Source organism: Schistocerca serialis, chromosome 5, assembly GCF_023864345.2.
Source record: "Schistocerca serialis cubense isolate TAMUIC-IGC-003099 chromosome 5, iqSchSeri2.2, whole genome shotgun sequence".
Taxonomy (NCBI): Eukaryota; Metazoa; Arthropoda; class Insecta; order Orthoptera; family Acrididae; genus Schistocerca; species Schistocerca serialis.
The window spans coordinates 35,743,042-35,756,423 of NC_064642.1; the positions used below are offsets into that span (position 1 = coordinate 35,743,042).

The 13,382-nt window shown below is 37.8% G+C and overlaps 1 protein-coding gene across 4 annotated transcripts in view; it reads left to right on the plus strand.

The window, feature by feature from the left end:
- Nucleotides 1-13,382, plus strand: part of LOC126481027 (titin) — an 804,028-nt gene that overhangs the window by 499,612 nt on the left and 291,034 nt on the right. For all 4 annotated transcript variants that reach the window (XM_050104491.1, XM_050104492.1, XM_050104490.1 and 1 more), the window contains 3 exons: nucleotides 6,344-6,535; nucleotides 7,550-7,732; nucleotides 10,079-10,207. In XM_050104491.1, coding sequence (XP_049960448.1) covers nucleotides 6,344-6,535; nucleotides 7,550-7,732; nucleotides 10,079-10,207 — 504 coding nt within the window. The remainder of the gene's footprint in view (nucleotides 1-6,343; nucleotides 6,536-7,549; nucleotides 7,733-10,078; nucleotides 10,208-13,382) is intronic.

Sequence of the window (13,382 nt, forward strand, 5' to 3'; positions counted from 1 at the left end):
TTGCCTTTCCTTAATCTTTCTTCTAAGATAAGTCATAAGGTCAGTATTGCCTCACGTGTTCCAGTATTTCTACGGAATCCAAACTGATCTTCCCCGAGGTCAGCTTCTACTAGTTTTTCCATTCGTCTGTAAATAATTCGTGTTAGTATTTTGCAGCTGTGGCTTATTAAACTGACTGTACTGTAATTTTCACATCTGTCTGCACCTGCTTTCTTTGGGATTGGAATTATTATATTCTTCTTGAAGTCTGAGGGTATTTCGCCTGTTTCATAAATCTTGCTCACCAGATGGTAGAGTTTTGTCAGGACTGGCTCTCCCAAGGCCGTCAGTAGTTCCAATGGAATGTTGTCTGCTCCCGGGGCCTTGTTTCGACTCAGGTCTTTCAGTGCTCTGTCAAACTCTTCACGCAGTATCTTATCTCCCATTTCATCTTCATGTACATCCTCTTCCATTTCCATAATATTGTCCTCAAGTACATCGCCCTTGTATAGACCCTCTATATACTCCTTCCACCTTTCTGCTTTCCCTTCTTTGCTTAGAACTGGGTTTCCATCTGAGCTCTTGATGTTCATACAAGTGGTTCTCTTATCTCCAAAGGTCTGTTTAATTTTCCTGTAGGCAGCATCCAATAGTAGGAAGCAAGTCTGCCTACACACACATGAGGTGATGCATCTTGCTTGCAAATAGGGCACCATTAAATCTGATAATATTAGTATTCTCATATAGGGAATGTTAACATGATGAAATGAGTTCCTGATGTGTCGGGCATATCTCTCACTGGTGAACGACATAATAAGTATATGTGCTTGACCACTCCACATGTTATCATGCATTCAGCAAGACATTGCACAAGCCCCTAGCTACCAAAATATGTCACACCACAGATGTGAGGGTGCTTGTGTAGATCTCAAGTCACCTGACCTTGATCCTTGCGAGAATATCAGCGATCCTATTTGTTTTCATTGGATCTGTAGACAACATACATTGTATGGATCAAGTCAAATTTGTCACAAGAATAGAAGTAGTACAAAATGCTTAATAACTAGCGTTTAGCAAATTATGACTGTATACTTCAGTATTCTAGTGTCATATCATAATTTTAATTACAATTTGCTTACATCACCTGTACTGTGTGCGTGTATATATTTTTTTCTGTGTAGTTAGAGAGGGTTTTTTTTTTTTTTTTTTTTTTTTTTTTTTTTTTTTTTTTTTACATATTTTGTGGTTTTTTAAGATACATTATATTTAGTGCACACTATTACTTTGCAATTTGTCTTACTTTAGTACACATCTTACATCTCAAACTCTTGTCTACACCTATATTTGCACATGCTATTACAATGCTAATTTTGGATTATTCTGCTATGTGCATGAAATCATTTGTACTATAGTAACAATTTTCTATCAAAAATATTTTGAGAGACTTTTTGAAAATATTTTTATTGTTTATCTCAAATATGAAGGAAGTTTTTCAAGGGCTTTTGGACCTGCATGGGATGGCATTTTTTTAATTTCATGGTGTTATGTCTGGGTTCATGGAAGAAGTTCCACTTCCTACTGTGATGGTTGTGCTGGGGCTTGGTATCTTGAGTATCTTCATAAAGGTAAATGTTTGCCAGCATTAGCATTTTGAGTGCTTTGAATGCTGACCGACAAGATTCTCTCCACTTGGCTATTATTCTTATTGCTCTTTTCTGCATTCTGAATACTCTATTTAGGTTTGTTTTGGAGGCGCCTCCCCACAAAATTATGCCATAGCTTAATGTGGAATGAATTAGTGAGTAGTATGTAATTTTTCTAATATTTCTTTCTTTCAGGAAGCTGACTTTGTGGAGAACATATAGGTTTGAGCTGAGCTTTCCACTCATGTATTCAATGTGCTTGTCCCGGTCTAAATTTTCGTTGATTGTCATCCTAAGGAATTTTGTGTATTTGGAATTTTCTGCTAGGCATCCATCTATACAAATGTTGATATCTTCAATGTGTTGGTTTTTTAGTCTGAAATTTAAATGAAAGTGTTTTAGCAATGTTGTTTTGCAGATTTATTTCAGGAAAGCTTTAGATAACGTTACTTATTTCCATATCCATAATTTACAGTATTTGGGATGTGATTTGTATATAAAATGAAGAGCAATGGGCCAAGAATGGATCCCTGTGGGACAGTGAAATGTGGAATTCTTGCTTTGGAACTTATTTTCTCTCTTGTCATTTTTGTAATTTCTGTGTATTGGTTCCTGGTTGCCAGGTATAACAGGATCCAGTCTCATTCCATCCCTCTTACCCCGTACGCTCCTAATATTTCTACTAATGTCTTATGGTCTAAGCAGTCAGAAGCTTTTGTTAAATCCATAAATACCACTACACATTTGTTACTACTCTCTAAGTTGGTTATGACATTTTCAATTAGATCTATGGTTGCATCTATAGTACATTTAGCTTTCTGGAAGCCAAATTGGTTTTTAGTGATTATCCCATATTTCATCAGAAGTGCAACGAGCCTCTGAGCATAGGCCCATTCAAATATTTTTGATATGAGTGGTAAAAGAGCTATGGCTCTTTAATTTTCTGGTTGATATACATTTCCCTTTTTACGCATTGATTTTATCAATGCTGTCATCAAACAGTTTGGAAAAATTCCTTCCATGAATGACTTGTTGATTAGTTGTGTAAGTGGTTTTCTGAGTTCCTACATACAATATTTAATTTCTATGGATGATATTCCATCAATTCCATATGATTTTGTCTGTTTTAGACTTTTTATTATCTGCAGTGTTTCTTCTCCTGTCACTGGAAATAGAGCCATAGTTTTTTGAATGGGATGAATATACATATTCCATGTGCTATTGTGTCTACAGTATGTTTTTTCTCTTAGTTTTTGGCCTACTGTGGCAAAATGGTCATTGAAGAGATTGACAGTGTTATTCTATTCTTTTGTCATCTTTTTACTTATCATAAACTGTATTTTGCTGTGTTACTGTGGGGTTGATGGTATGCAATTTACATTTATAATAGACCAGCAAGCTTTGCTTTTATTGTCAGCATTACTTATGTAGGTTTGTGTTTCTTGTTGTTTGGCTGCATGCAGTACATTGGCATATATTTTTCTGTATTTTCAAGGAAGGTTTTTCATTCTTGGATACAGGAGTGATAAAGCTTCACGATTTGTGAGTGGCCATTGAGTGTTAGCAGGTCAGTGTGGCTTCTCAACTCTTTCAGTGTCTCTGTCAAGATACTTCACTAGTGCTGGAAGGGTAAAAGGGTATGCTACATTCAGAGGAAGTTCGAAAATGTTTTTCCACACAAACGACATATCATGTAGCACCCCCACTCAGTATTTCCACAGAAGTGGCATATAGTTTGATGCCCCCCTTTCTCCTCTTCTTTTCCTCCCCCCGACTTTAGTTGCCATTCCTTGAGCTGTTGATAAGACATTTAAAAATAAATCTAAATCTAGTGAGTATAGAATTGGGGTGCTCTTTATGTGCAGATTTTGCACTAGGGACGCATTTTGTTCTTATCTCAGATTGGCACCCCAAGCAGTTGTGGCTACGTACTACTAAATTAGTGTCTCCTTAAGTTGCTCGTGACTGTATGTGTTTTTATGTAACAGTGAAAGATCACACTTTTTAATAGGTAATTAATTTATATTAAAATCAGCATCATAATTGCATTATAATGGCTGAAATACAGAAACAAAACTTTCAGCAAGAAGACAAGAAAGAGGGCTGAGAAAAAAAACTGGGGAGAGAAAGGGAAAAAGGAGGCCATAAGTTTTCACATTTTTAAATGTGAATACTGGTACTGCAGATTAAAATGTAAATACACTCAATGAGAAGTAATGGGAGACCTACTATTATTTTAAGGTTTATCTTCAAAACTGAGGAAATGAGTAACCTCTCTGATATTAAGTGGTAGTCTATTTCTTAGCCAAATGTTTGCAACACAAAAGGGTTTGGTGCAAACATATATGATATTAAGGGAAACTTAACAGTGATTTACATTGGGAAGATTAAAAGCCATACGAGTTCTGCCTTTATCAAAATGCTCCATTTGCATAAAAATATTTTATATTGTGGTTGCTGAGGGGCCAGTAAAGCAAATAAATTGTGTGGCAATCATACTATCTGACTATATGTAATCATTCCCTGTACCAAGGAGTAATGTGATTATACAGGAGCTAATCAACGAAGACTGAGACTGATTTTTTCACCGATGTTAATTACGCTGTTTCAATGTTTATATGACCTTCCTTCCTACTTGAATGCACTTGTTGTAGCATCCCTGCCACTCCTCAGACATATGGTGTAGGCCATTCTGTGTCAGGTCCTTGAGGAATGCCTCACTTTCCTTGAGCACTGCTTCAGAGTTGTCAAATCAAATGCCCTGAAGCTTTGCCTTTAGTGATGGGAATAGAAAAAAAGTCACAGGGTGCAACATTAGGGCTGTAAGGCAGATGCTGTGCACAGATAATGTTGAATTGAGGCAGAAACTGCTTGATTCAATTTGCGACCTGAGGCCGCACATTGTGGCGATGAAATTGCCACCCAGTCTGAGAAAGATCCAGTCGTTTCCTTGCAATGTGCTTCCTCAGTTTATCCATTACTGACATTTAGTATGCTGCTGTAACAGTAGTGTGAGGGGGAACTGGATGGTGGTAAATCATACCATGATCAAAAAAATGTGATCACCATCACTTTCCCTGCAGACAAAACAATTTTCACCTTTTATGGTGTTGGAGAACATGGCAATTTCCACACTGTGCTGGCTCATTTTCCTCCACGATCATAGTAATGCAACCATGACACATCACTGGTAATAACTGATTTCAGAAATGCGTTTCCTCCATCAGCAAAGAGATGTAGCATCTCACAGCTATGCCCCATTCGCACAGCCTTCTGCGGGAGTCAACAGTTGTGGCACCCAACAAGCACAAACACAGGTCATGTGGAGATGATAATGCATAATCGTAAAGACACTGCCACATGGAATTCTCAGCATTTCACTGAGGTTATGTAATCCTCATGGCAATCACAGCAGCTGTGTTGATGTTGACTTCAGTCACAGCAGAAGTCATAATGCCTGACCAACCTCACTAAACACAGATAAGTTGGCCTTCTTTGAAATCCTGGAACCACCTAAACACTGTTGCACAAGATAGTGCATCTTCACCCTACAGTTGTTGCAGTTTCTGTAAGGTTCAGTGACTGTATGGTTCAAACAAACACAGAATTTTATTGTGCTGTACTGCTCCTCTCCCATCACCTGCAGTGTTTGGTATGCAAAATGCAAAGACCATCTACAAGATAGAGCACTACTGCCAACCTACTGATATGAGAGTGCTGCCACCTGTGGACAATATATATAAAAACTCACACTTTTCAAATTTTCATGATATAGATAGGAAACTGTCGTGAAGTTGCAAGAAAAAATCAGTCACAGTCTTTGTCGATCAGCCCTTGTACACTGAAGTGTCAGTAATGTATCTCAGTAGAGCAAGGTCAGGACACTGGTAATTTCCTCTGATTGGATGCTGCTGTAGGAAGTAACATCAATTGAGGATGTACAGAATTAATCCCTGAACCATATTCTGTTTGATGTCTCCAACAAAAAAGCCTTCTCTGGTTTACAGTGATGTACCTTCTGGCCCACATACAGCATAAAACTAATATATCTTTTTAAGGAATTGAAAGGGATGTCCCTATTACTTAGAATGATGTGTGAAAGGATTTTGCACAAATATGAACTAATGATTTATTTGTGAGCTACGCAAATTGTGTTGCTATTGAGTTTTCACTTGGTGTTTGGGATTGGCTATTCCTGTGTTTACAATTCACGCATCTGTGAGGAAACAATGAAATAAAAGAAACAGAGACAGGTACATTCAGAAGAGTACATTGAGTGAACATGAGCTTATTACCAGCATTTTTCCTATTTTGATGCACACTGATTAAATGTGTCAATTTACCATGACATGGACCCATGTGTGACTTTCCTGGAAAAGTACATTTGTCTCCCTTTTGCCATAGGAAAAACTCTTTTGTTTCAAAATTCTACGTCATTGTGCTTGAAAAGTAGGGTGTCTTTTAGTTTTGCTGCAATTACATAAATGACCATGGAGGGGTATGACATGGCACTGGTACAAAGTCAAATCCACAGTTGAGTGCACTTTTTGTTGAAATCAGGTGATAGTATCTGTTCTTCCTATAGGCAAATTCCCTAGATATGTCTTTATGAAATTTGATGCATTTGTGTGTAACTGCAACTAGTCTTTCATTATACATAACTATTATGAAGGCTGCAAATTTTAATGTGTTTCTGACTGAATCCCTTTTGCTAATTGTAGGAGTTTCAGGATCGTGGTGTGAAAATAACTAAAGCAACAGAGCAGCTTGTTTCCTCTGATCATTTTGCTGCTGAGGAAGCAGTAGCACAAGCTTACAAAGTTCTCCAGCAGTGTGCTGAATATTCTGAAGCTCTTGACAACAGAGAGAATCTACTCCAAAGGGCAATCAGCTTCTTCCGCACTGCACACACCGTGAGTAAGAATAACTCATAACAGGAGTGAAATCCATGGACTGCCGATAGTCACATTTAAAAGGTGAAGAAACTAAAACTTGCTTTTGGAACTGTTGACTTCTTTTCTTTTGACCCCCCCTCCCCCCTCCCCCATACTCACAACATACTTTGTACGAGTTCATCTCAGTATGAGTTCTGAGTGAACTGCCCCTCCTTTCCAACAGTCTTCAACCTATCCCACTTTTCTCCTCAGTAGAAGGAAATAACAGTGTCAAAAGCTAGGTATGCTTTCTCTTATTTTAAATGTGTCTGCTGACAGGACTTGGAACTTCACTTCCTGAAGATAAGTTATGGCAGACCCTTCTGTCTACTGTAAATCGTTATCATAATGATTATATTATTATTGCAATTTTAAATATCAATTGATAATTTAATTTTAGTCAGCAATCAAAAGGAAACATGCAGTGTGCCATTACTTTGAAGATTGTTACTTATCTAGAATTGCATGTTTGATGTGTTAAGTGTAACAATATTCTGAGAAGGAAAGTTGCTACTCATCATATAGCGGAGATGCGGAGTCACAGATAGACACAACAAAAAGATTTTCACATTTAAAGTTTTCAGCCAATGGCCTTTGTCAACAATACACACACGTACGTACACACAAACACACTCACACAAACGCTACTCACACACAGGACTGCAGTCTCAGGCAACTGAAACCATTGGCTGAAAGCTTTAAGTGTGAAAATCTTTTTGTTGTGCCTATCTGCGACTCAGCATCTCTGCCATATGGTGAGTAGCAACTTTCCTTCTCAGAATATTGATGTTGTTAAGTGTGATTCATGTAACGTCATTATCTCTGAGACAATCTTCAGCTTATTGTAGTGACTCATGTCTGACAGAACAGACATCTGGCTAAATAAAAGCCTTATTTTTATTACATTTGTTCCAGCAGATGCTTAGAATCACTTTAGTGAAAAGATAGAATGAAGCACAGTTATAAAATGATCATTCTCAAATGGGTTTTCAGGCAATGCAAAAACTCGACCAGCTGGAACAACAGCTGAAGATGAATGAACTGCCTGTCACTTCTCCTCAGCTGGCAAAAATGCATGCAGCAGCTGTACAGACTATAGAAGATGTAACAGATGGACCTCTAAAAGAAGGTTACGCCCTTCTTGATGCAGCTGGTCACAGTATGCCTGGATCGGAGGTAGGTTCTATAACTTCATGTAAATTTATAAATTTCATTTAGAAAGTAATAGGAAACTAAAAATATAAATTGTTACATGGCATCATCAGTCTATCTATATACTAATTTCATAAAGATCAAAATGTTTTGTTGGTCTACTTGTCAGCTACTGGTTCTTTGCTCTCCTCCATATGTTAGCATTATAAATAACAATTAGCAGATAATTCTCAAAAAATATAGAAGTATAAAAACAGAAACTTTGACAAAAGATGAAAGTTTAAACACTGTAAATAAAAATAACAAAAGCTCTGCTTGTTTAAAAAAGGCTACAGAGAGACCTTTCCAGCTGTTGGATCGGTAAAGATAGTAGCTTCAATGACATTACTTCTATATATATGAGGATGGTATCTGTTCATTCGGACATGCCCGAAAGAACTTTCAGACATGTCTGAAAGAACAGATACTATCAGTGACCATGCAGCTCGTTAGAATGAAATTACAATGAAATGAATACCGCTAGTTGCATACAGGCGTTGATATAAGTCAACGGGGGCACACATTTTCAACTGTCGCCATTGACTTATATCAACACCTGTATGCAGCTAGGGGTATTCATTTCATTGTAATGACGTTACTTCTTATAGTTTTAATCTGTGAATGGATGGGACTGCAAAGTTTTGGGTGATTCAGATTCCTTAGTAGTGTTCGTGTCATAAGTTCAAAAGCCATAAATATAACTTCCCTCTTTACACTTAAAATTGTCTGTGAAGAAGAAAACAAACAGCACACTGTTGTGTATACAATTTTTGGTTAAAATTATAAATAAGGAGAAAGTGATGTAAATGGATGGATAAAAACTCTACCTACCAAGCAGCAGCAGGGGAACACACACACAAAAGAATTTAACTTTCACAAGCTTTCGGACCCAGTCGCTCCCTCTTCTGGTGGAAGGATTAAAGGGGAAGGAAGAGGGATGAAGGAAAAGGACTGGATCAGTTTATGGAAAGGAATACAGTTCGGGAAAGTCACCCAGAACACCAGGTCAGTGGAGATTTATTAGATGGGATGAGAAGCTAAGGAATAGGAAACAAGGAAAGAAATAGTTCATCCATCCTGTCCCTAAAAGTTGATACTGTCAGACTTACTCTTGATTTCTAATCTCAAAAAATGGCTTGAAAAACAGACAGATTTGTTGAATAAAGAGATTATCTATGTGGTAAACAAGTACTATGCAGAGTTATAATAAAAGTCTGTTCTACTGAAATCTAAAAACTAAAAAGTTCAATAGAGGTTTCTTATTTACCAAGAGTTAGTAAAGTACACTGAAAAATAATGCCTTTACATGTCAACTGGAGCCACCATAATCATTCTGACCAGTCATGTTTCATCCAGTGAAGCAAAATATACAAACAGTATTTAATTATTCAGTTCAAATGCTGACCAAATAAATATGTGAATAAAAATACATTTAAAAAGCTTTGGGATTAAATGTTGAAACTGGAACAGGCAGGAACTGGATCAGCTTAACGCTTGATCATACTGTGCAGTTTCAAACAAATTGCAGGTGCTAAGGTACACAGTGGATGAGGCTCAACAAGTCAAGTGTGAAATTTGAAGACATCTAGATGGATAATGAATTAAGGTGACACCAGCATATGGATAAATTAATCAGAAAGCTCAGTTTTGCCTGCTTTGCACTTAGACATTTGTCTCACTGAGTTGACCTGCAGATGGGTCTAACTAGCGAACATTGCATACTTTCACTCGACACTATCCTGTGGCATAACTCAACAAAACTGTCTTCCTTTCAAGCCATTTTTTGAGGTTAGGAAGCAAGAGTAAGTCTGATACAATAAACCTCAAGGAATAGGACAGATGAACTATTTCAAAGCCAAGCGATCACAAACCTCTCAGTAGTTGATGTGTGAGTAGTTGAATTCTCCTGGTGTCATAGAACTGTGTTACTAACTAGCCTTAGTCATTTGTACTTCAGCTTGCCACCAAAATAGCCTAGTAACATTGTGTAATAACAGTCGGTCATTGATTTCACCTTTCACAGATAGTCAAACATGATAAAATCTCATGTGTCCCCAAAAACACTTGCTATCACTCTCTTCATCAACAAATCAGTTCCCTTAGTGTACTTTCACATTCACCAAACCATTGCCTGGACTGAAGATTGAACAAAACTGTTACAGGAGTCACATTTACAAACAGTCAGGCTTATAACAAAATTTTCCATTATCTCCTTCAAATTTATTAGACTTGTTAATCCTCTTTTATACCTATTTTTGCTTGTGGTTATGATGGAGATTATTTTATAATACAATATATAATACTAGTAATGTTCTTTTCACTTTGTTCCAGGGAATTAAAAGAGCAGTGGAAGAACTGGAAAATCGAAAAATTTCTCTTAATGGATTGTGCATAGCTCACAAAGAAGAACATCTTAGAGTGTCTCTAGCTATGCAAACGTACAAAGAAAAAGAAGAGGAGGTGAGGACCATTTCAATATTTGTTAGTACTTGTTTCTAAGCCTTTAACTTCAGTTTAAAATGGTCAATCATCTGGAGGAAAAAATTGGAACTTGCAGTTGCTTCTTCAAGGAAGCAAGAGGTATAGTTGGGAAAGGTTGGAAAGGAACTGCAGGTCACTCATGTCCCAGGAACCAGCCTATTATGAGGAGGACAAGCGTAGGCAAACTTTGATTTCCACTATTGCATTTCTACACAGTCCAGTGACTCAACAGGAACATTGACGTGATGTGCACGTGGCTGCGTGTTTGCCGACTGGATGCAGCTTCACAGGCCAGGGCAGGTTGCACCAGAAGTCGCAGTATCCCACTGTGGACTCTGTAGAGGAAGACAACTCTCAGCGGTAGTGCCGGCCCTTTCAGACAGAGGCAGACAGCGACAGTGTGCCCGCAGAGGCCAGTGTGGCTGAGTAGCTGCCCAGCCCCGATCTTGAACGTGATAGTTGGCTGGCAGCATATGGAATTAGGCGCAGGGGTGGCCCACTGGCTGGAAGGTGCCAAGTCTGTAATGTCGCACTCATAGCTAGCAGGAGGCCTGCTGTTAGTGGAGGGCAAGTCTTGTGGGGCAGCTTGTAGATTCATATTGACTCGTAGACTGGCATGGACCTCTCCTTAAAGCTTGCGGCTGCCAGACTGCATGCGTCTGCATCTCCCTAAATATGGACGGTATTTATATAGGCTTGGTGCATATTTGTTTTGCCAAGGCATCGATTTCCATCATGTGCCCTCAACAGAGCTTGTGGTTCAGGCTTCAAGTAATTGGTCACCATGCTGCAGGTTCTCTGTCTTTTTGCTTTGTCATTGTTATTATGCCGTTGGCCCCTCAGCAGGGCCGACGCCAAATGTCGTGATGGCAGTGGATAGCCCCTGAAGTATCTGTGTCTGGACGGCTCCAGTCTGACCCACCTCTGTGGCCTCTTTGCATTAGCTGTGGAAGTGTCTTTATTTTATTCAGTCGCACCAAAAAAATAGTGGTGATGCTACACACTTCCTGTCTCCCATACATTCAGCCTCCAAATCTCATCTCAACGTAATTCTGTGAAGACTAGACATACATCCTATAAATTGATAACTCTGTACAGTACATTTCAGATTTTCTTTTACAACAATCACCTTAAACCACAAGGTTTGTTGGCTGTGTACTTAATCTAAATAGTACTCTCGTCTCCTGTGCTTCTTCTTTCATGCCTCTGTCATTAGTCACTTTCTTTCCCTCACCTCATCTTTTGTCCTTTTCCTTCCTTCCCTGTCAATAGTTTATCATTTTATGGATGTTGTAGTTCTCTATTTTAATGTGGGATTTTATTGGTTTTAGTTGATCTCAGGTCGGAGGGACTGATGACCGCGTAGTTTGGTCCCTTCTCCAACCAACCAACCAACCAACCAGTACTCCTGTGATTAGCTCACAGGCTTCTCTCATTTTCACAAATGACCATTAACTCCATTAAATGACCAATTATAAACTAGCAAGTGTTATTACCAGATTCTTTACTCTCACCTCATCCCTTAATCACTGCTTAACAATAAATAGATTCACATAATAAATTCGTTATGCCTATCAAAACAGCACTTACACGAAATTTCACTTAACTATTCCTTATTGCGTACGGGTAATCTGATCAAACTCATGTAACTGTAAGTTCGCTGAAGTTTCCTTATTTTTCATCCAAAAACATTAATTAATTGACCCCACCATCAACAAATTAAAAAATAATAATGGAAAACTCGTTTCCTCTTAACAAATTACATTAATGTATCATCTTTTCGCAGCAAATGGTTGTATTCAATTTATCTCTTATGTTCGGAATTTCTTGCTATAAGTTCAGTGGCTTCTTTGCTCACTACTTTGGAACTTTGTCCATGCAACAAAAGTTTTCTTTATGTTTTCCCAGGAAACATCCCCTAAAATTATGCTCACACTTAAACCACATATGTTACTACCACACACACACAATAGGTTGCCAGCTAGTTCCACAGATTTCATTTGCTGTAATGCTAATCATTGCAGTGTTATGTTCCCTTGCAGCTTGCAGTACTACAGCACATGAATTGGGCCTTAGTGATTTTGCATTCGGTTCAATTGGTTTTTCCATAATGGCAGATGAACTGTGCAACAGTTCCTCACTTGTGACGGTTTTGATCAGCTGGACTAATGTTCCCCCAAGCTCCACCTCACATCACCAAACAACAGTTTTGGCATGATGCTCCTTCTTACCTTCAGTATGTAGTACACTGCAAGTGTCATTACTTTTGCAAACCTCCTGATTGTCAGGCACACCCTCCTGAAAGATTTTCACTTTGTCAACCCCACCAGTAGTTTTACAAGCAGTTTTCCTGTTTTTTCTCCTACCTCCTTCCTGCTTCTGAGCAAATGGTGTCACCATAGATGGTGACAAATCTGCATCCTTTCTAAATAAATATTCCTTTTTCACTTCATTACCTGTAACATCTGCAACATAATTAAAATCACCAGTCGCTTCGTCTGCATCCTCCACAGTGTCTTAAAAAAATTATAATCTGCAGTTCCTCTATGTATGACACAAAAATCGTTGGGTACACGCTAAACATTTATAAAGCTTTTGTTTTATAAAAATGATTGAAAAAGTGTATAAAATTGGTAGTATTGCATACAAATCTAATGACAGTGGAATAATTAGAGAGGGTGATAAAATGATTAACCAAGTATAATAAGATGACAAATTGCACCAAAAATTATATGCATAGAAAAAATAGTGATAAACAGAGAAAAATGGCAAAATGAAATTAACTGAGTATTCTGTCTGGGTTCTTAATATTCTTTGAATTCATTCCACTCATTTCTGCACCTATAACATATTCTTATCACAAATGCAGTGGAAGTGATTCAGATATATACCATCTATTAATATTATCTGTTGGTTGAGTATGACATAGAGAATAGTTTGATCAGCAGCAACTTTTGCTACACATTCTAAAAAATCCTATAAAAATGGGAAAGATAAAATTAAAAATTGTCAGAAAATATGATGGATAAAAGAGTTAATTTAATTGAGTAATGAATAGCGTGTACAGTAGCAGGGAAAAACCATGTCCAAAACAAAGAGTGATCTTATCTTGCTAGATGAACATAAATGTGAATTGTTTATCATAGTTTCAAAG